We start from the raw sequence: 24,110 nt of genomic DNA, 5'->3' as shown, positions 1-24,110 counted from the left end.
GAAGTTTGATTAAAAATAAATTTTGAACTGATATATCAGGTGCAAAAACACAAAAAAAGAATATTCCCTATTGTTAAGAAATGCAATGGCTGTTCAAACTTTAAAAATTTGAAAGCAATCATTACTTTTCCTTGTTTTTTTTCTTTTGGTTGGTTATGATTCAAAGATTTTTTCAATCCATCATTGAAAAAGGTGAGCACAACATGTAGTACCATGTTACATGAACATTTGTTTGAGGTTGATTTTTGTGCTAGGGTTTATATTTGCTCAGACCATCATGTCAGATCAGGCCATGAACATCAAATTTATCTCTTTGCTGAGGTGATGAAAATAGAAAAATATTGTGTTTTTGAAGGAGGGTTGAGAAAAGGGTCAAAGCCATGTAAGTAAGTTAGTCTGTGAAGGCGTCGAAGACAACATTCATAGATGGATATCTGGAAGAAAAAGGCTAAAGCTGCTGGTGTTAAAAACAAGTTACGTAGCTTTTAGAGCACACCACCTTTTTCTTCTAAAAGCTAAAATCAGTTCATAAATCTTTTTTCCATCCATCCATCCATCCATCCATCCATCCATCCATCCATCCATCCATCCATTTTCTTCCGCTTTATCCGGGGTCGGGTCATGGGGGTAGCAGCTTCAGAAGGGAAGCCCAGACTTCCCTCTCCCCAGCCACTTGTTCCGGCTCCTCCGGAGGAATCCCAAGGCGTTCCCAGGCCAGTCAAGAGACATAGTCCCCGGGGGGGCCTCTTCCCCGGGGCTGGGAAGAGGCCCCGGGAAGGAGGGAAGGACAATCTTTTTTACGTGATCTAATTTTATTTTATAATTACAATTTTGCTCCTAAAAGTTACTCTTGCTCTCTCAAAACATCCATTAGGCTCAGAGGGATCTCTTTCTTTAGGTGTGTGCGACTTGTATACCTCTGTTTTGTGTGCAATCTTCTCAGTGACTGTCTAACCGTGGCAGTGGATACTTTTTATCCTAAACATGACCCTAACATAAGTGCAATCAAGGATATTGATTGGAACAATATTCTTTATATAAAAAATCATACTAACAGATTTTACCCACCCTACTTTCATAGATCATCCTATGACTTTATTTAAAGAGCTGCAACATATTTTTTGAGCAGCCACTGAGAAAAAGAAAAAAAACATTACTGGAAGAGAAAGTCTCTTTTTCTTTTTTAATGTTCTGACTTTATTACAGTTATGTTTACAGTAAGACTTGGATTTTTCTTGTCCCTTTAGTTTCTGTTGTCTAAATCAATGTTTGGTTTATTGAGTTAAAGTAAATCTCAGCAGATGTCTGCTGGGAATAAAATGTCAGATGATGAAAGATCTGTTTCTCTGGAACTTTCCACAAAAGAATCACCTTCTCGGAGATTGTCTGCTATACTGCTATAGGAGAGATAATAAACGAAAATACAGTAAGATTTCTGGTTCTAATGTGATAATGTGAAATGCTTCAATGCACGGTAATACGAATAACAACCACCAAGCCAAAAAGTGGTCAAGTTCATCAATTCATCTGTACATAAAATTGGTTCAATTGTGCATCTTCGATTGACCTTCTCTTGACCCGTAGTGTTGTTTTACTTCCCTTAGGCATTTGTTCATGGCTGTTGTATATTTAGCTGTATCCAATGAACCAGCTGGCTGTTTGAAAGTTTTGCCTAATGTTTCCTTTCTGCCTTCTGTATGTTTATTTTTTTGCCCTTTTTTGAGAGTAAATCTACACTTTACTTTTGCTTGTAAGGTTAAACAAACTTAAATCCACTTTAAATTCTGCAGCTATTTGGTCTTTCAATAATATGCTCTTCTACTTAAGATGGAATATGTTGGAGCTTTTATGCTGCTGGAAAATGTAAACTTGGTGATTGTGTGAAGAAAGCATTATTATAAAAGACTGATCTTATTTTGGATACTTTATTAATGTTAATCCAACAGCCCTCAGAATCTGCATCATACAGCTGCTCTGCTGGTTTTCAGCTGGGACGGCTGCAGCAACCTTTCGTGCTCTAGCTCAGAACTCTTCCATCGGCCTTGTGTTCAGTAGCACATTTCATGATCTGCCCCAGATAATCACGACTTGTATCGTTTTTCATGCAGCAGTGCAAAGCTGGTCAAGCCCACAAGAGCTGAAGTGATGCAGCTGCACGAAAGCCAAACCAACTCTACTTGTAGAAATCGTTGCACTGGAGGAAAAGGAAACGACACTGCTTCAAGAATAATTTTGAGTCATTCATCTTGTGTTTAATTCATTACGCATGAGTCGGCAGCCAAGCCGTAGAGAGGGATCCCTGGATGTGGCATGAAGACACATCAGAAACTACTGCAGAGGAGGGAAAATAGTATGGAGCATTTTATTATTCATGAGTGTTTCTGCTCACGTAAGAGTCCATTGGGATCCAAAAATTGTAAAACCACACCTGCATGTCAACTCAGCTGTGTATATGAATATTTCCTCCCCAAATAATGTGTAAACAAACATGCTAACACTATGAACTTCCACACAAATGACAGTGACCTAAAAAACAATGAACTCAAGTGTACTAAGCTGTGTAATACATTTTGTAGGAGCAAACTGCTAAACTGTAATCTTCCTGCAATTTTTTAAATGATTGAGGCTAAATAAGAGGCTAAAAATATTTTAATAAGGTTGGAGTTGATAAAATTACTAGTATACGATGAAGATACACACAGGAAATACAAAAGCAGTTTTAAAATACTTATTATATTTTTGTTAAGGGAAAAAAGAGACCTAAACTATCCTAACCTTATGTTAAAATATATTTGCCATCCTTAATTAACTGTAATTTGCCACATTTATTTTATTAAATTAGAATAAAACAACAACAAACAAAATAAACCGCTGCAGGCTCATTTGTTTTATTTTTGCTCAGAGTTCAGCAAAAACCGAACTGTTTAAGATTGGCATAAATGGGATTCAGCAGACCAGAAATAATGTGGAGCCTTGTCTAATGTTTTCCAAAAACATGTTGATAACTCCCAGAGTGTTCGGGAAATTTGTTGGTGAACAAATAAAACAAAAATAGAACATTTTAGAATGTGTAAGTCTGTTTACATCAGGCTCAAAATTAAGGCAGCATTTTAGAAAAATAAACATCATGCAGCTGTCAAACAGGTGAGGGTCCAGAACTGCTTTGCTGCTTCACGCCCTGCATGGCTTGAAATAGATGATGGAACCATAACTTCTGCTCACCACCAGAAAATCCTGACGGAGGACGTCGGACCATCACTCTGTGGCTTACAGTTCACCTTTAGGCTGTGAAGCAGGATGATGGTTGCCAGTTGTTGCATCACTTGATGGAAGTTGTTGCTGCCAAAGTTTTAGTTTTAGAGGAGAAATACTTTATCACATACGACAAGATTGGATTGAATAGTTTTCTTTTGCTTGGAGAAATGAATTCATAATTTTAAAGCTGCATTGTGTGCTTACTTAAGTTATCTGTAGCTGGTCTGAAAATGTGTTTGACAAACTAAAACATTTAAATTTGAAAAAAAACCCCAACAAAACAAACAAAAACAAAATGTAAACTGAGGTAAAAAATTGGCAGAAGCACTGTACGTGTATTCAAAAAGATGACAAGATGAGAGAAGAGGTCGTCCTAGTGTACTGATTCTGTCCCAGTGGAAGAAGACAATGTCCCACTGTGACAAGTCACCAGACTGCAATTTAAAAAGCCCCATCTCCTTCTGTCAGATGAAGACACTAATGTGTCCATGTGATCTGAATTTATGACAACACTAATGCAGGAGGGGAATTGGTCACTTCACCAGGGCGCCATGTCGTCCAGAGGGAGAGAAGCATCCGATGAGGCTGGGGACAATTTCTACCCTGAAAGAAGCCATTACAACCTGAAAAGCTCCTGCTGACCGAGGTCTGCATGGAGAAACCAGAATTTCAGGACTAAGCAAACTAACCACCATTTGTTGAACCAGCCACATCAGTCGCTTACCCAGCACCAGGTCACAACACATATTTACGTGTCCTGCTCTTTTCAAAATCCCTTATCCAATGAGTCAGCTTCTTTAGCAGTCGTATTTGATATGGAAAAAGCCCAGAACAAAACAAAACAAGAGCTCAGATTTTATCATTTTATTCCATGCTTGTGTGTTTGGTGTCTGGCTTTTCAGCTGACCCCACACTGAGCTCTGAGAAGCCCTGATTAAATCTCTCTTTCTCTTCTCTGCTTTTAGGACGCAGAGATAATGCTCATTAGGAGAGACAGCCAGGGACTTTGGAAGGCTAATGCTTGCATGTTACTTAGGTGTGGCTGAAACAGGGTGTGATGGCAGGACAATAGGGAAAAACTGAAACTGGAGCTGTGACTATTTTGTGGAATATCTATCTATTCATGAAAGCATAAAATGTATTTTTAAATAAATATTTTATATTAGATCAAAGTGTGTTTGAAATTTCCTGTATTACTGTATTGCATGAGATTTGTTCAAAAATATAATTCAAAAATTATTATTTATTATTTCAGTTAGAAACGAAGATTGATAATTCTACACCTGAAAGATGAGATAAAGATGAAGTAACAAGAGTCTGCCATATATATGATCAAGTTTATAGCTTTAAAGCTAGCTGACAGCATTTTTTTTGTACATAAGATGATACTTCCATTCTGTGCTTCAGATAAGCTGATTCCTTTCATTTCCACTGTAACAAATGGCATGACCTCAATAAATCAAGAAAGAACGAATAATATTGGTCTCAACAGTACCGCTTGAAATTAGGATCTTTTTTGTTTCATTTTTTTTATAGCAGTTCACAGTCATTAGAAATCCAAGAGTAGCTCATATTCAGAACTGGACAACAATGTGTTGTTCAGCCCAGATATAGATAACAAAGCATTTTTCCTGAAGCAAAGGGGCTGCCTTTGTTTAATTAACATTTTGTTCATAATTAATTAATTATGGAATTTTTTTGTGGCTTTAACGATAAATCAACTCTCAAGGCATCAATTTCAATTAAAAGGGCAAGAAAATTCATCCAGATTAGCTTGGTTTCAGTTAATTTTAAGGATTAAGGGTCATCCGGAGGAAACTTTAGTAGCTTCCTATTTGTTGTCACACTTTGAAACTGTGGATCAGGTGAGCAGAGAGTGAAACCGACGCAGCCAAGACGATGAGAGAGTGATTTAATCCTCTATTTCAATAATTGAGTCAACGACCCTCTTACTTCTAGCAAGTATTTTCTATTAAACAAAACTCGCATCGGTGAGAGGAAACCAGGCAGGACTCGGATTTCCACAGCGTGCCTTCCTCTGCGCGCAATCACAGCTGCTGGACCGGCGGTGGAGTCGGTGCGCTCTTGCAGAAGACATCCAACCTCCTCTGCTCCCGGCTCAGTCTGCAGCCCGTGTTCCTCTCCATCCTCTAGATGCCTCCGAGCTTCACCAATTATCGGCTTTCAGCCGCAGAGTCTGACATGTTGTCACCACTATAACCGCTTTTGTCTTGGTTTGCTTCGATTTTCGTTTTCCCCTGCTGATTTGAACAAATCTCACGCCAAGAAAACGCAACAGACTCTCCATCTGGAAGTTTGGGAGCGCGCGTCGCTCTGGAGGAGATAAAGCAATGGGGGTCCCGGTGAAAACAGCGCTGGCTCTCCTGGTTCTCGCCGTGGCAGGTGAGTTAGTTTTCTTAAGCATTATTATTATTATTATTATTATTATTATTATTATTATTATTATTATTACAACAACGGTATATAATTTGGTGAGCTGTCTTGAAATTGTTGCTCACTTTCTTGACCATATGGAGATGTTATTGGTTGAAGGTTGTTGCACTTTCTGCCCCAAAGCATTAAGTTATTGTTTAATAAGTTTAAAGCAACAAAATCTGGCCAGAATTATATTTATTTATTTCAGTGTAAATGCTTAATCCTTGGCTAGTTTTCTAGAGTCAATTTCAATGCAGTGGGAATAGGACTGTAAAGCACGTGGTTCAATTAAACTAGTTTCTAATTTTATCTCAGGTGATGTGTGACATTCTGAGAGTTAGCCTCAAATCTTAATTTCAGCAATGAATATGTCTGCTTTATGACTTTTTAAGGTGTATAAAGCTGCATAATGTAATCTACAAACACAAGAAGGGAATTAAAATATGTGTTCTGTGCCCCACATGTAACAAAATTTTGTGTTGCATTAACAAATCTGGGGGAATTTTATTGGGAATTTTTTGTGTTGGACCAATCCAAAGTGGGATCATATCTAACTGTAAAGTAGTATTAAAATGGTACATAGTTTTCAAAAATGTTAGTGTTTTCATTCACCTCCCATGGCAGCACACAGCCACTTTTTGATGCAATTACTGGACAAATTAATTCGGACCAGATTAGCTGTCCTTCCTGAAGAAAAGAATCTCAAAACCATGATGCTGCCATCACCATGCGTTGACATGGGGATGGTATGTGAAAGGATAGTTTGCTTTGACAAACTGTATTTTGTATTTTTGTATTTATGCCACAAGGTTTAGTTTTGGTTTGACCAGAGCAACTTCTTCTTGTGCTCATTACACTGCCCGTGGTAAACACATCTTCTTCTGGTTTGCTTTCAACAGTGACTTTATCTTTGCCACTTTTCCATGAAGGCCAGATTTATGAAGTTCAGCATTATCAGTTACTATAAGTCACTGTTTCCCAGTTGTGACTTCAGAGTTACCCTGTGCACAGATTTATATTATTGTTGCCTAGCTGGATAATCATCTTGGTAGTTGCTGGTGTGACATTCAATTAAATTAAATTCAAAATACTTTATTAATCCCAAAGAGAAATTAAGTTTTGTTGTACCTCATATTAATTCAGGATGATTCAAAGACACATTGTGTATGTTGTGCATCGATTTTAGGATGATGGCTCAAATAGTTCTCAGGGAAACAATGAAATTGTCGAACATTGTTGCACTAACTCTTCATAAACTACTCCACACCTTTATCCCTGACCTGTATGTCGTGTTCCTTGGTCTTCATTAAGCTTTTTATTTACTAATATTCTCAAACAAACTTCAGAGGCCTTTACAGAATGGCTTCACCTGCACTGGGATTACAGGATGACAACATTTTGGTTACTTCTGAAAACCTTTGAAACTTTTGAAATAACTAAATTTGACTTTAGGCTATCAGAGTTAATGAGACTGAATACAAATGCATGTCAGTTTTTGTTAGTGAAAACCTTCCACAACCATGCCAAATTTGGTTTCTATCTCACAATTATACACCACTTTTTTTTAGTCTGTTGAAATGTCAATGAAATACATTATTAACCTTTGTGAATGTAAAACAAGTTAAAGACAATACCTTTCTAAGACACTGGACATTGAGAGCATGCAATCATTTGGGTATGAGCTCAGCCTTCACCCTAAAACTTGAATTTAGCAAATTATGAGAAACTAAAAACTTTTCAGGACCTCTCCATGGTACTGAAATGAGCTCAAAATAAAATGTAAAAGCAATGGTAATGTGTATCATAATTTGATTTGTTCATACACGTGGCAAAAATAGAACAACACTACTGGTTGTGTGTCTTCAACTGCAAATAAAACCACTAAATGTTTATTTTGTCTGCCCTGCTGTCCCAGTTGGAATTTCTTTCTGCTCAAATTAACTTATTTTTGTGTAATTTATTAGTTTATGTGCAGCTGTACTGATTTTTTATGAATATTTTATTATCTCTGCTCTATCTGTAGGTGAGACAGTGGTCCACTTATCATGAACATAAATGACACACTGGTTTTAAACTTTTAATGATTTATTTGAATTATTTTTTTTCCCATGGTGGAATAATTATGTATATTGATATTATTAAAGATTTTCTTTCATCCACTTAGAGTCAGAGTTATTCATACAAACTCAAATATATACCTATAGCCTCAATAATGCTTAAACATCCCTTTAGGATTTAGACTTTGACCACATGATTTTATTTTAGCCACCAAGAAACTTCAGGATTAAAGCTATAATCCTTTATAGGGTATCACTCTTTTTATTAGAATGGACAAAGCTCATTTAAATTTGTAACAGACATGGATACAAAGCAGAATTTACAAATTTTCCAGATGGTTGATTTTACTCTATTCTGCTAACATTTACACATTTTATTCATTGCAGAGTTGATCTCTATGTGTGTCTTTTCTCATGGAGTTTCAGGTTTCCAATTAATCTCAGGCTTACTGTTTGTGCCTGGAATTGGCAAGGTGGCATTGGCATAGTGTAGAACATATTTACCAAGATAAATATGAGTAAAATCTTTTTTGTTTTGTTTTGAGAAAGCATATTTTACTGCTGTGGTATAACACCACAGAAAAACTTTTGAAAATAACAAAATCCTACATTTATTTAATGGAAAACAGTAGCAAATGGGAGACTACTTGGTTTTTTTCTATAGCATTTCATGAGGATAAAGCTTACACAGAGACCATTTGACCATTTCTCTTCACAACCTGTCTTTATCAGTTGTTGTGGTGGGTGTTGGGACTGAAGATGTGCTTGGATAAAGGTGGATCTTGTGTCCAGAGAACTATTTGTGTGTTTATATTTCAAAGAGCTCCTGATGCTATCGCTGTAATAACAAGAAGCAAATTGTAAATGGATTGAGATTATATAGCACTTTTCCACTCATACTGACCACTCAAGGCACTTTACACTGTAGCTACTTTCATCCAATCACACTTACATTAATACACTAACATACAGATTGGTAAGCAGTCTGGATTGTGCCTTGCCCAGAGGCACATCAACATGTGATAAGAGGAAGCTGTAATTGACCCTACACCCTTCTAATTGCAATATGACTACTCCACCAGCTAAGCAATATTCGCCCACAGACGCACACCACATCAGACATCCTCCACTTTAGTTAAAACCCATGAGTTGGTTTTTTTTTTTCCACACTACCCATTCTTTGTGAGAAGCTGAACCGGTTAGAAATATTTCTTGTTGAAAGCCTCCATATTTACATCTGAGTTGGTTGGCCAGAAAAATGCATTCATCTGACACCACTCCCAAACAATATTTTGTATCCATAGTATCTAATAGTTTCTACTGTTAAAAGAAATGAGCCTATTTGTCATGTCATATTTGCACCATTAGCAAACATGATGTCATGGATTATTAATGATAAGCTTCTTTAAACTCAGTAGCTTAAAAGAGATGTTTAAACTATAAAAATAGGAATTATGTTATAATAAAATTTCATGACATGGTATTTTATTCCAACTGTATAATTACATTTAAAACATTCTAACACCATTAATACCAGTAGTTAAAACATTTAACCGAGCATTCTGGATGCATAGAAACTATACATAATCATGACTTTATGTGGATTAGAAAACCCCCACCCCCAAAATTCAAAACTATACACTGTTTTTTCTGAGACTAGAAAGATACTATTTATAATAAAACCTCTTCTCTCATAAGTACTGATAAATGTGGAGTCACCAGGACCCCTTATCCATGAGCTGACAGGTTACAGAGTTGTGTACAATAAATTAGAATATGCATTTTGATTAAGCTCATTTGTAAGATTAAAAGAATCCTGAAAACAACAACCTTTCAGCAGGTATTTTTTATTAAGCCCACACTTCTGAACTAAGTGTTTGATCTGATGCAACAATCTAGTCTAAAATGTCATGTTTTCATTAGCAGTAAGTAGAAAATCGAGAATTGAGTGAATTGAGTTACTGAACTCATAATATTCCAATTTACTGAATATGACAGTTTATTTTACCAGACTTGTGATTATGGTGTTTGTATTACAGGAATAAGTTTATGAATTGAGAAATTAACTCTATCAGCAAAACAAACTGTAGGAGCAGATACAGTAGCTGCAACCCGAGCTGTGGATTCATGTAAAAGTCACACAGTGGGAGCTGAGAAAGGAAGAAACCATTTTCTGCGCTTCCTGTGTCTCTTCTTGTTGTAAGCCACCATGGTTTTCAGACACGTCAAAGAAAGAAATAAAAAAACAGAAAACAACGTGGCAATATAGAGCTTTCATAGTTTTTTATATCCTTATATAAAGATATTTTTACTAAGAGGGGAAAAATTGAGACAAAGCAATCAACAGAAATAAGATACTCAAAACTCCAGGAAGGTTCACATAAAAAATGCTAAAGGTCTGACAGCATTTGATCACATGATCGAGGATGCACGAGTGGCACTCTATTATATATTTTTTAATAGAATGACCGATTAGGACAGTGTACCGAGTAAATCCCAGTACAGCTAAAGCCTGAATTGTTTTGGTCCACCACAGATGGCATTCCCCTGAATTATTCACCATCCTAAAAAGAAACCCAAAAGATGCAGAATCTAAAGTTTGTTTTCCTTTATGTATCATCTGATAACAGATCATCTATCTGTGTCATTCAAACACAACAGCACCTCTTCATCTTTTTCTTTTACCTCCATTGTCTGATCTTTAAGATTTTACGTGAGTGGGAAAGACCTGAAGATTAATCTCTGATTATGTTTGAGTCTCTCTGCACCAGAAATGATGGTATTTTTATTTTAGTGGCCATAAATTATTGACGTGTGGAGAGTGCATTGAGGCAGACCGAAGTGTCTCTCTCTGTGGGTGGGCATGCATGTGTGATGAGACCCACCGCTAGACACAAAGCTCCATCTCAGCTTATGTCAGCTAATAGAGCTCATTCTTTCCTTATTTGCTCTTTGAGGATTTGCTGTCAGAGTTAACACCTAACATGACCTTGCACAATGTGCGCTACACGTCTTCATGTTTTCCTGTTGCTCCAGCATACGTAGGAAGACATTTATCTTTCCCAGTTGATAAATATTTTGTGGGATGGTTTATTTTTACATTGCCCCTTTTTACATTTTTAAAGTAAGATTGGCTTCCTCTGTTTGGTGCGGGACAGTGAGAAAAATAGCAAAAAGACGACGCTGCAGAAGGGCCCATTATACGAGGTCAAAGCACTATAGTAAGGTTATTTGAAACCTTCGTCATAATGGTCACTGCACAGCGACCATTATGAGATTTAAAGCGTGTCTTTATGAGCATGCATGTCATTATATATGCGGTATCTTAGAATTAAAATTATACCCTTTAAACCTTTAAACCTTTTCACAATTTGAGCAGAAACTTTTAAGTACAGTACAGTATTTTATTGAGATTTTATGAAGTGGATCAACACAAAGTAATGCATAATTATGAAGTCTAAGGAAAATAATACACGATTTCAAAAATATTTGACCAAAGAATGTCCAATTTTCGGACTCTAGTTTGTTCCACCTCGTTTGAGTTATGTCTCTACCAGTTTTGCATATTTAAAGATGTGTGTCTGCCAAGTCTTGTTGCAAAACAGCTTTTGTTCAGTGGGCAAGGATGTCAGTAATAAGCAATATTCAAGTCTCACAGCATATCCTTTATTGGATTTAGGTTGCCCTGTATTTAGCTCCATCCACCTTCCCATCCTGCTGAAGAAAAGCATCTCCCCTGCATAATACTGCCCACACCATGTTTTACAAGTGAGATGGTGGAAAATCTGAGAAGTGCAGTACTAATAGTCTACAGATTCTCACATGTCTGTTGTGTTGAAATAGCTGCCCTTTGGTGGGTTTACAGTGATTACAGGTCGACAGTGTTGCTCCAGGTGTTTCATCCACTTGTTTGTGGGTGGATAGAAATAATGAACCACACACACATTTCCGTACTTTTTGTGCTTGATGTATTCAGCTGGAAGTGACTTCATGTTTTTGTGGCTATAATATTTAATTTATATGAAAACCTATAGTGGAAGAGACACTAGAAAATATATTAGTATGAAAGCTTGAAGAAGGAAATCGGCTTGATTTTGTACATGATTGCATACATATTTGATATTATGTAAAAAATGACAGTAAACTTTAGTCAGTAACATGCAGTTTGTTCCCAACAGTTTTTTTTCTTTTCTGTGTGTATGTTTGTCTCTGCATGTACCCAGCTGCCCTGTGTGCAGACGTAGAGGAGAGGCTGGTGAGTCACCTGTTGTCACCGGAGAGGTATAACAAGCTGATCAGGCCGGCTGTCAACAACAGCCAGCAGGTCTCCATTAACATACAAGTGTCTCTGGCCCAGCTGATCAACGTGGTAATTGAATACAGGATCCCACAGCTGAAAAGACATGCTACTATCACACCATCACATGATGGATTGTTATTTTAAAGGGTTTCTATAGGTGTCTGAACTGTGTCGCCATGTTTGTCTGCCTTTCAGAACGAGAGGGAGCAGATCATGACCACCAACTGTTGGTTAACCCAGGTTTGTTCAGCTGAACTCCATTGTCTGTTGCTATATTTGTGTGAGGAAAGGGATTGTTGCATGCCTTTAGTTATATTAGTCAGTGTCATATGCTCACAAATGTATTTAGGTTTGTCACAGTGCAGTGGTTTGTAGAAAATTGTGCACAGACGAGTACACTGGTGTGGTCAGCTCACATGTTAGCCAAAGATTTTGGTGTGCTACTATTATAAATACATAGTAGCACATGTACTATGTGCTACCAGTACTGACTGCTGGTTGAGTTAGTATTGACAGCTGACTCAACCAATATTTTTATGGATGAACCAGCCTGTTTACGTATGACTTCAGAATTCATATATTTTGTTTTGTTACAATTATTTGTACATATTTTCAAAGTTCCTTGTAGGGGATAAATAATGGATGTTTTGAAATGACTTTGAGCGTGTTTTTAAATTAATTAATTCACATGGATTTCCACAACTTCAATATTGCATCAGGGATGGAACGACTACAGATTAATGTGGGATCCCAACGAGTATGAGGGAATCAAGAAAATCAGACTCCCTTCACAACACATCTGGCTTCCAGATATCGTCCTCTATAACAAGTAAGATGGCTTTCTGACAGTGTGTGTGTGTGTGTGTGTGTGTGTGCGTGTATGCATGGGGTGCGTGGGCGTGTGTGTGTGAGCATAATATTTGAAAAAACACAACTTTATAAAAGATTTGGGAATTCAGTTCCCCTGTTTCATTTCTAATATTGATATTTTCTATCTTGTCATCGTTTCAGGTAATAGTTTTCAAGTTTCTTTCACTAACGGTGTCTCTGGTCACTACAAGGGCAAATCACGCAGAAAATGTGCACTTCTGTAATTTTCTGTACCACATAGTTAACTTAAATCGGTTGGTTTCTTGGCAAAGACTCAGCTTTGAGCATAATCAACATGTCAGACCTCTGGGAAAGCCATTCGAGAAGCTTAATGACAATTTTTCATTAAAAACTCCAAAAGTGGTTTTGATATGTGTTTAGGATTGTTATTCTGATTGTTATCATGTGGGAACACACAGTTGTTCCAAGTTCTAACCATCTAGATGTCATTTTGTGCAGCACACCAGTATTATTTTCAGTAAAGGGGCTCCAGTGGTTAGAAAGCTTCACCTTTACTCCTCAAAATATGCTTTTTCTCAATGTTTGTGTTATCTGACCACAAAACATTTCTGCATAAGGCATATTCAGTGCAACCAACTTCTCATTTCAGTTAAACTTGAAGCTGTCATTTTCAGAGCTGGTGGTTCTTTTCTTGACTGACATCCCATAAGTTTATGATAACATGAAGATGGCTTGAATGTGGAGAGTGGCCCTGATTTATTAGCACTTTGCAGTTCACGCAGACTTTGCCTAGGTGATTCTTTTATTTTATCTTTAACATCAATATCAATTTTTTTTTCTCCAAGGTAAACAAGTTTTGTTAAGCGGTCTCTGCAAATTACCCCAAGGTATAAGGGCAGATGGATGGATGAGGGTTTTCTGTCAGACCAAAAAAACACACACCAAACTGGTTTTAGAATGGATAAAGTAGGCTGACATAAAGTTTGCAGAATTATGTCTCCAAAATTTCAACTTTAACCTTGTTGAAAAGAATCAGTTCAAATATCCAGCCAGAATTTATATCAGGAACTTGTTGATAGCTACAGAAAGTGAGTTTGAAGGTTCAACTCACCAAGAAAAATGTGCAAAAGCAAACATTAGTGGGGTGTATTGATATGCTGGAGCTCTTGGTCATAATTTTGATCAAGCGTGGATTAAAGGAATTCCAGATTGAATTCAAACTTGATTACTATGTTTCTATGTTCTATAATTATTCTGTCCTAGAAAAAGAAGGGTTTTAAAATTGCCTTTGGTCTTCTCGTCTCTTTCAGCGCTGATGGAACGTATGAAGTTTCCTTCTACTCCAATGCTTTAGTTTCCAACAATGGAGATGTCGACTGGCTCCCACCGGCTATCTACAAGTCCGCCTGCAAAATCGAAGTCCGGGATTTCCCCTTTGACCAGCAAAACTGCACCCTTAAGTTTCGTTCCTGGACGTACGACCACACAGAAATAGATCTCAACCTCCTCAGTGATTATGCTTCACGGGATGACTTCAAACCCAGTGGTGAGTGGGATATTGTTTCCCTGCCAGGACGCAAGAATGAAGACCCAAATGATATCAGATACCTGGATATCACCTATGACTTCATCATCAAGAGGAAACCTCTGTTCTACACCATCAACTTGATCATTCCCTGCATCCTCATCACCTCCCTGGCCATTCTGGTGTTTTACCTTCCATCAGACTGTGGTGAGAAGATGACTCTTTGCATCTCTGTCCTCCTCGCCCTGACTGTGTTTCTACTTCTGATCTCAAAGATAGTGCCGCCAACATCTTTAGCAGTGCCTCTCATTGGGAAGTACCTAATGTTTTCAATGGTGCTGGTCACCTTCTCCATTGTCACAAGCGTTTGCGTGCTCAACGTCCACCATCGGTCCCCAAGCACACACACCATGCCACTTTGGGTCAAGCGGGTCTTTCTCCACCGGCTCCCTTCTTTCCTCTTCATGAGGAGACCTGGTAGCTCAAATATTCGTGAGAAATTCAGGAAAAAACATCAGAGGAAAAAGTGTTCAGATCAGAGGCCGTGCGGAGCAGAGAGTGGGACGAGCATCTCTGCAGGGGTGGCGGATTCTTCATCGTCCTTCTATGTCAATGAAGAGTCAGCCAAGCGCTACGGCTGGAGGGTCAGTGACTTATCGGAGAACACAGACATCAGGAAGAGGATGACGCTCAAGAGCAATATTGATGTGGAGGATGCAGTGGATGGAGTGCGCTACATTGCTGAGAAAATGAAGAGTGAAGATGATGATGAAGGGGTAAGTATTCCTAGTGCAGGAAAACTATTATCAGTCCTTGAACGTTGTGTCGCATTGCAAAAACAACCCTCAATGTATTTTAAACAATATCTTTCAAGATTTCCTGAGAATTTTTCTTGACTGGCTGCTTTCTCACTCATTATGACCCACACACCCGCTTTAATGATTGAAAAAGAAGCGATTGTGTGAAGGAATGTTTTGAATAATCATTCACAAAGCCAGAAGAGTTGTTGCTTAACAACTTTAGAAATGAAAGCTTGGTTCCACGGAAGCAAAACAAATAAGGAAGCAGAAGAAGATTGGGGTCACTCAAGATTATTCAGCAGAATATTTTACAAATTAGCTGCCATGCTCCCATCTGTCGTACGCCTGCAGGTCTCTACAAGACAGCTTGATAAGCTTTTCCCACATGGGCAATACTGTGGTTTATCAGGGAGGGAAAATCTGCGAAAGTGTGGGTTATTTTGTCCAGGAAAAAAAAATTTAATCCAAGTTAGGAGGTGCATCCCATCCTAATAAGCCCACGGACTGGATTGCGTCCTTCCCTTTCTAAAGATTAACACATGTTGGGAACTGTTAATTATGTTTGCTGTAGAGTCAGCACATATTAATTATTCTCTGTCTCTGCTTATTTAGCTCTGCATAACAGATTTTTTTCTGTGCTGTTTCTGATATTTGTTGAGAACAATGTCCCTGAAATGACTTGGAAATAATTCACACTACTCGTGGCAAAATACAGTCAAATGATACAGAAAGTCAGCTTGAAACTGATGAGATGTTGAAATGAAGTTGAAGAATCAAACTGAGAAAAATTTCAACTGAATTACTATAAAAACTTAAAATGATTGACATTATGTTGCTACTAGAAATCGTAGAAAACTTCATATCTGATTATCACTCTATGAGACAATAATTAAGACCAGTAAGTTGACGAGTTGCATTTCAACATGTGTTGACGTGTTTCTGGTTCTGAGGACAACTTACTGATCGCTAAGACTTTTGTAGGTCCAGAGAGTTATCATGAGTGGTATGTTGCATCTTTATTGTTTCATTTATTAATAGTGCAACTTATTTATAGTATTAAATGAGCTCATGGTTTCAGGCATTTGACTTTCTTAAAAGAGTCAAAGCTTTGAATTGAATTTTTCACCATTTTTTATTTTTATTACATTTTTTTTTGCCAATCGGTTACTCTTTAGTTGAAGACCTTAAACAACAAACTCACAACTTTTAACAAAGTCTCTGATTCTCTGCAGATCATTGAAGACTGGAAATATGTGGCCATGGTGATTGACCGCCTCTTCCTGTGGATTTTTGTATGTGTGTGCGTCGTTGGTACTGCAGGACTTTTCATGCAGCCTCTGTTCCAGAGTTACAACACCCCAGTTATTGAAGACGCAGAGCATAAATAAAACCAGAAGCTCCACCTTTACATTCTAACATTCCTCTAAAATTAAATAAATTTTCTAGGAACTAAACAGATCTCTATTAGGATATTTGACACATGCATCTTGCACATCCATCACTTCACCTGCTGATTTTTGATCTTCTGATTTTATTGTCCTCTACGCACCATATGCCAATGTTGTCATATCAGGTAATTTATAATCAACAGTGCAACAAGATTAATTAATCTGTGTTTATGAGGCAAGATAACTCCCTTTGTTTCTTATTGCCAATGGCACATATGCTATATGGATTTATATTATTTACATTTGCCTTGTAAATGATACACAGGAGAAAACAAATAAAAATTCTGATGGGTTTTGTGACTGTGAACACTCACATTTCTCACTTGGAAAGCATTTGCCCAACTTTTTTTTTTGTGTGTGTAAACCAGCTTTGTTGCACAAACAAAAGATATTGTCCACAGTTGATAAAAACAATTATTCTCAAATGGCTGTTAATGTTTGTTCAAGTGGATTTTAGTTTTCCTATCCAGTTAGCATTCATCAACTCTGAAACCAGCAGCAATAATGTTCATGTAATTTATCTAGGCACTCTTTACTTTAATTTCTGTATTATCTTTCATATTGCTTTCTTGATCTTTGCCAATAATATATTAATACAACTAACTTTATTGTTTAATTTCTTCAGTGAAGGTTGAACTTTATGTTGTTTTTTTCCTCCCACTGACAAATCAAATGTCTAATTTAAACTGACCAATAAAGGGGAAGGATGGTAACTAAATGCTGTGCTGAATTTCATACTCAGTAACTTTTTCAATCCTGCAGATTTTGTTTTTTTTTATGTTACAACCATACAAACAGATTTTTTACATTTTTACCTTTTTAGGGGCTGCTGATGTCGTTGCCCTCATCACGGCATCTCCACAATACTGCTTATTTCAACAGGGGTTTTTGACTGCCACATATTCCAGACTATGACATGTAAAAACTAAAAAACATAAATATATTCTGAACAAGAAGTTCTGGAGGGCATTTGAGTGTGCCTCCTTTCGCCTGTGTGAGAAACAGTCATGTACAAGGATGAATCTTAGTCAACAGATTCCCTGGACGGCCTTTTGACCTCAGGGCTTGCAACCTCACCTTCTGTTATTTTGAGATGGCATTGAGGCTGAAGAAACACTGACTGGGACTGAACACACTCATAATAACTGGAGTCAAAAGTCTGGCAATCTTCCCCATCTAGATTATATCCCAGCTGCTGGTTCCTAAAATATAGTGCAGTCCTGAAAAAGGGTCATGAGCTAAATGGTAGAGTTAGCCTTTGGTTGCATGTCACAAATAATGCCAGGTTGAAGTTTCATGATGTGTTAACTATAATAAGTTTAATTGCTAAAAAAGAAAGAGAAACAGCTCCTGATCTCCACATACATGTGAATCAAGCACCTGAACATTCAGACTGCATTACAAACAAATACTGTAACTCTAATACAAACTATAACTGGGCTTCATGTTAGCTCAAGAATGGTGTGTAGAGAGCTTCATTTCATGGGTTTCTGTAGCTGTACCTCATACTGGATGTTGAAGATGCTGCTGGAGAGGAACGTCTGACTTTCCAAGTTGTAATTTCAACATTTCACTGACACAAAACTCAGAGTAAAAAAAACTCCCTAACACTTTAGCATTAAACCAGGTACTCAAAACAGAATTGGATAATTATTTTAACAATAACAAAAAGACACTCCCCTTAATAAATGTGTCTGTGCACAGTAAGCTCTCACTTCAATCCTTCTTCTATTTGAACATTGAAACCAGCTCCCCATCTTCTCACATGACACTTTGAGCCTGTGAATATCAGCTAAATGCCCTCAAAATTCAGAGCAGGCAACTTGGACAAGGAGGACATGCACACTCTCGTGATCAGAAACATTTATAATCCCTGTTCCCACTGAAGTAGGATTGTGTTTAGCAATTATAGCTCATGTTAGTAACCCCAACCCTATCCTAATATGACACATAAATTACATTCTTGACATCTCCATCACTTTCTATTACTAGAGTGGCTCGTGGCATGAGAGTTAAGGGGGGAGGAATGGTGTGTGGAGTAGTTGTTTATCTGCACGGCTGGAGAGTCACTTAGGGCTAAAAGTCATTTGCTTTATTTCGACACTTATGGTCACTTTGGTTTCCGTTTGTTTTGACATTGTTTCTTAATTTATAGCTGCCTTTCCGCCCCTTGTGTCTTGTCTCAACAGAGGCTGCCTGTTAGTAAAAGCAGGCAATCTCTAAAGAGCAGGCAGTAGAGGCTTTTCCTCTTTTCCTCTCTACAATAGAGGGAAAAAAAACAAACATGAATGAGTGTAGCCCGATCAGTTGACAACCCTGAGAGTTTCACTCTGAGTTTATTAAATGATATGCATTTTCTGTGTAGTTGTTGCCTTTTCTTACGACCTCTGTGTATTGTCCCAGGGTACTGAATGCCATTTCTGCCCACATCAGTTTTATATATTCCATTGTATTACGGATACATTTATTTTTTGTCCCTCTTTTCTATATCTTAGATAATAGCTCTTTGGAATTCAAACTGTTGGAGTTAAAATATTCCTACTGTTATATGCAGTCTCTTAAACTGAATTATCTTTGTGGATTGTAGACTAAACTGAAGTAACATGGGGACAAACTGTATCTTTTTTAGTGGCTGGCTAATAAAATGCCCAATGATTCATTTTAGATGTCATTGTTTTGCTAAGTTTGAACAAACCATGAAGTTAGAAGTTGTTTTATGACTAAATGATCTAAATGTTAGAGTTAATGACTGAATACAATTGTCTATAGTTGCTCAGGAACTGGGAAAAAAGTAGGTAAAATTTAAAGAAAATATTTGAAGAATTCATAGAAAGTTTTTAAAATAATGATCAAAACCACATTTAAAGATTTATGTGAAGTTAAATCAGTGGGAGATGACTCAACGTCTGTTCATATTGTTGATGAAACCTATTGTTTATGTCAATGCCTGTGGCCTTAACCTATTTCTTGATTCTTTTTTATTTGCTATATCTCTAGCCTGTTTTCTCATCAGTTTTTAATTTTAATTTGAAGGATTTACAGTTTTTTTTTGTGGAATTTTGGTAAAATTTGCTAAAGCATTTTTTGGATTAAGTGGTTTTTGTTGACAAAGTTTTCTTATTTATCTTTGGTTTCCTTTAACAACTGGTAAACAACTAACCAATCCTTTATGGCATTAAAATAAAGTAATGAAATGTTTGTTAAGGGTCTCAAGATTGAAAGGAAACTATTTTATTCAGACAGAAAATCAATGATAATAATGATGAATGGAAAACACATTTTCACTCAAATTCTCTTAAGTTCACCTGTTGCCTCTCAGGAAGACTTGACTTTTATAGCTCCCTGTTTGCTTTGGTAGGTTTGTCTTTTAAAGCCGATGCCTGATATTAAACTAACCAACTGTAAATATAAACTCCAGGCTTGTCAAAAATTAACTCAGTGAATCTACCTGAAAAGTCAGTTCTGCTTTTGAGAATAACCTGATTTATCTTGTCAATTTAAAAAGTGGATTTTTGGAAGTTTTTTAATTTAGCGAGTGTGTCTGCTGGCAGTGACCCATTTAGAAGAGCCTCTTGTGAAAAGGAGCCCTGCTGCATCCAGGTCCATCATTCAGAGGCCAAACTGAAACACTGAAAAGGAGACGGACAGGCGGAGCTGTTAACACTGTAGCTTCATAAAATGTAACAAGAGTTGAAACCAGAACGATGGAGGAAGGAAGACAAGAGGGGAGTAAGAGACGTGGAATCGAGGACGACAGCAATGATAAAGGTCAGTCATAAACAAGAGACACGGGGACCTCTGCTGCCTGAGGGATCGGCTGAGGAGCCGACATTAAAGAGCTTGAGAGTCCAGCTGGAGATCAATAAGCATTTCATTTTCTCTGAAAGACAAACCCACATAAATGTATAATATGTGAGCATTCACTGCGCAAGAACATACTGTACATACCGATGACATATTGGAAACACGGCATTTTCAACTGCAATTATTTTATAAAATATCTAAAAATATATAACAAAATTTTATATTTATTTCTTCTTTGAGTGACACAAATCTGTTTTGTGTCTTTTTCAAATCTTAGCTACAAATAAAATAGAAAAAGATATTAACACACATTGTTCTGTTCTATTCTATTCTATTCTATTCTATTCTATTCTATTCATCTTCTTCTGGGTGGGTAGGACAAAGCCTTGCAAAAGTATCCCTACTTCTTAATGAATAAAACTAACCCCCAAGACATGCTGCTGCCACTACTGTGTTTCAATGTGGGGAATGTATGTTTAAGGTCAGTGTTAGTTTTCCTGCTTAAATGTCAGAGTTATAGATTGAATAACTAGAAGTTGTCCAATTTACAAATTCTTCCACCTGAGCTGTGGATTTCTGCAGCTCCTCTGGAGTTGCTCAACCTGTTTCTTCACTAATGTTCTCTAACAGACCTTTGAGACCACACAGCGGATGAATTTACTGTAAGCTGAGATCAAATAATACTCATGTTTGCTCCTTAGGTGATTTCTCAGGGCAGATCGCAAAGAATTTTATCTCAGCTTATCAGAGTCATAGATGAAAATCCACATGCATGTCACATTTTAACACCAATACCCTTTACCTGTAACATTTTCAATATAAAAAATGTATTTGGCCAATATGACAAAGGGATGAGCTGCACTAGATTTATTTATTTTTTCTTAAAAACCGCATATAATTCAGCTTTGTAATTATGGACTACTTTTTGTCATCTAGTACACAAAATACCAATAAAATACATTGATATTTGTAAGTCTCTTACAAATATGTAAGAGAAAATGTGAAAACAATCAAGCGGTAGCTGAGAATATTTTTTGCAAGCCACCATAGCAGTGTAATATGTTCCTTGTATTTGGCTGCTGCTCTCATCTCATCTCCATCATCCTCCACAGGACATTCCTTCAAGATTTATACCTGCCATTTCAGCTCCAAGGTCGATATTTATGAACCGCATTAGTGCGTCACAGAAAGAGTAGCTGCCATGCTGTTGAATCAGACTGCCATCAATCTTTCTGTCAGTAAAGGCAAGACCTTCCTCATGCAGGGTCTAAACGCTGTACAGGGATCTAAAATGGGTTTCAGGCATCACCGTTACAAAGACAAATATGTCCTTAGGCCTGCTACCTGATGACAGATTAAAGGGCTGAAGGCTGCCTTCTAGTGGCCAAACGAGATACTAGAGAGTTCAGTTTTTCTGCTAACATCAGTAGATGTCTTCAGGTATCATTTTGAAAGGACTAAATATTAGTTAGAGAAACTCAACATGATAGAATGGTTTATTCACATCAGTGTAATCAATATTATGGAGGACCAAAACTGACATTATTAAAAATAAAAGCACAAATCTATATATATATTTTTTGTTTTTCCTTTTCCTTACACATGTGTTTTTAACAAGAAATGTATTTTTTCCCAAAAAGTTTTTATCAGCTTCAATAATAATTATGTAGTTAAACTCCTACCTTGAGATTGTAAAAAGCCTGTTAAAATAATTGTTACTAAGCTACTTGAAACTGATCAAAAATGGCTTGAAGTGACATTGTTTGTGAAAGAAACAAATGCTTTGTGGAGTTGATTGTTTTATAAAAATGAGTCACATTGCATGGATTTGTTTGTCAAGCAAGTCTGAAAAATAAAAAAGTAATGTCCTCATTATGAACTAAATATAAAGTATATTAAATTGCATTCACATGTATGAAAGTTTTTATTTTATGATTAATGTGGGAAGGCAGAACCATGTGAGAAAAGGTTTGTGCAAAAAAAAAAAAAAACTATCAGAGAGAGACTGCTGTTTAATTAGCAGCGATGAGTTTTAATCAGATAGCAGTGAAGGCATTTAATTACCGTAGTCGCCAGTGGCTGGATTCAGCAACAGCATGACCATGCAGGCTGCCTGTAGTGGACATTGAGTTATGGGACAGCAAGCAGGACAATCTGAGACCTTAATGAGTCTTGAGCTGGAGACAGAAGAAGTGAGCGGCGATGAGGATGCGGGAGGCAGCTACATCTGAGGATGAATGTGTTGAAAGAGCGCGGGGTTGAAGAGTGTAGCATGACTGGCACTTTGGGACAAGCTGCAGGGCGAAAGGGGAAGCTGAAAGCTTTTAAGAAGAGGTTATTGGACAGGCTGACGGCGGAGCAGCAGATTAGATAGAGCACAAGAAAGAAAGGAGTTATAGAAAGAAGGCTAAGCATTTTTAGGTTATGTTAAAGGATGGAAAAAAGGAAAGATGAAGTTATATTTAAATAACATTCTCCATTTTGTATGTTTGAAATCTTATCCAACAGATAGACACACACACTAACAGTACTGTGCTTTATTGTAGGTCTGAACACACTGAAGAAAATCAAATAATTAATTGCTGCATTAATAAAGTTAGTGACAGGCTGCTGTAAATGTGCAAAAGAGCGGTGACAAAAGTCTTTCCTTCCAGCAGCTGTCAAATACAATCAGCAGTGCTTTCAGCAGAACATTATAGTACAATAGTACAATGTCACCCCTATTCATGTAAATTTAACAGGTTATATGTAATACCATTATGTATTCTGTTATTTAATATTAGTTATTGGACAATATTCCTACATAAACTATTCTATTCTATTCTATTTTGAGTTCTGATGCTACGTCTTGTTTAACATTTTATTCATTGACGGATGAGAGCAAATTTGTACTTGCAGGTATAACAAACGTCACAGGGTATAGTGATCGTTTGTGTCTTCTGTAATTTTCTTTTGCTTTATCAATTGAAAAACAAAATGGTCAGGGTTCACTAGATTAACTGGAGATAAGAAAAATACTTTTATATTAGAAACATCCCAGATTCTTTGGTTACATTTTATTGTTTACTGTAAGTAACTGAAATAACCCTTCTTGACTGAGAGAAGGATTAAAAGCAAATTTCCCTTGCAGTTGTCAAATCAGAAAATCCTAAGTTTCTTTTGTAATCAAAATGTTTCCACTTATTTAGCTTCATGTGTTCCTGAAAACCCACTGCTTTAAAGTTAAATCTTTAAAACCATGCAAGAACAAGGGATTTCAGGACCAAACGTCAATAAAAGACAAGTTAAGAGTCACGCCTTTTTATCTTTTATACACCAATGCCATGGGAAATCTTTGTATATTTTCAACATGACATACATCATGTCAACATCAGAGCACTGACTTTTCCTATAGAGACCAAGAAAGGAAATATAAAATACTTGTCAAAAAGAACAAACAATAGCAACACAAATAAACTAGACAAGACCTAAAAACTTAGCTTCAAAAATAGCAATGAACCAACTTAAGTGGGTCAATAGAAGAACAAACTCACTTCACTTTCAGTCGTACTAATTAAGACTCAGAGAGTCTGTTCTGCTGAGGCACATCAAGCCAGAATCTCACCTTCTTGTTTCCTGCTATTTCTAACATCATTGACCTTTTTTACACTCCGC

The 24,110-nt window shown here is 37.0% G+C and overlaps 1 protein-coding gene across 1 annotated transcript; it reads left to right on the top strand.

Moving 5' to 3' along the window:
* Positions 1-5,161: 5,161 nt before the first annotated feature.
* On the top strand, positions 5,162-17,365 carry chrnb5b (cholinergic receptor, nicotinic, beta 5b). Its single transcript, XM_028008147.1, has 6 exons — positions 5,162-5,658; positions 11,972-12,117; positions 12,244-12,288; positions 12,768-12,877; positions 14,190-15,180; positions 16,437-17,365. The coding sequence occupies exons 1-6, from the start codon at positions 5,607-5,609 to the stop codon at positions 16,590-16,592; spliced, it is 1,500 nt and encodes a 499-aa protein (XP_027863948.1). The 5' UTR covers positions 5,162-5,606; the 3' UTR covers positions 16,593-17,365.
* Positions 17,366-24,110: the final 6,745 nt, after the last annotated feature.

This window comes from Xiphophorus couchianus, chromosome 23 (assembly GCF_001444195.1).
Source record: "Xiphophorus couchianus chromosome 23, X_couchianus-1.0, whole genome shotgun sequence".
NCBI classification, from domain to species: domain Eukaryota; kingdom Metazoa; phylum Chordata; class Actinopteri; order Cyprinodontiformes; family Poeciliidae; genus Xiphophorus; species Xiphophorus couchianus.
Note: the sequence above shows the minus strand (reverse complement) of the source record. Positions and strands in the feature narration are given on the sequence as shown.

Bases quoted from the DNA above. Each gene is read 5' to 3' on its own strand.
- chrnb5b (XM_028008147.1), top strand. From the start codon at position 5,607: ATGGGGGTCCCGGTGAAAACAGCGCTGGCTCTCCTGGTTCTCGCCGTG. The intron at 5,659-11,971 runs GTGAGTTAGTTT...GCATGTACCCAG, and splicing joins CCTGGTTCTCGCCGTGGCAG to CTGCCCTGTGTGCAGACGTA. The intron at 12,289-12,767 runs GTTTGTTCAGCT...ATATTGCATCAG, and splicing joins CCAACTGTTGGTTAACCCAG to GGATGGAACGACTACAGATT.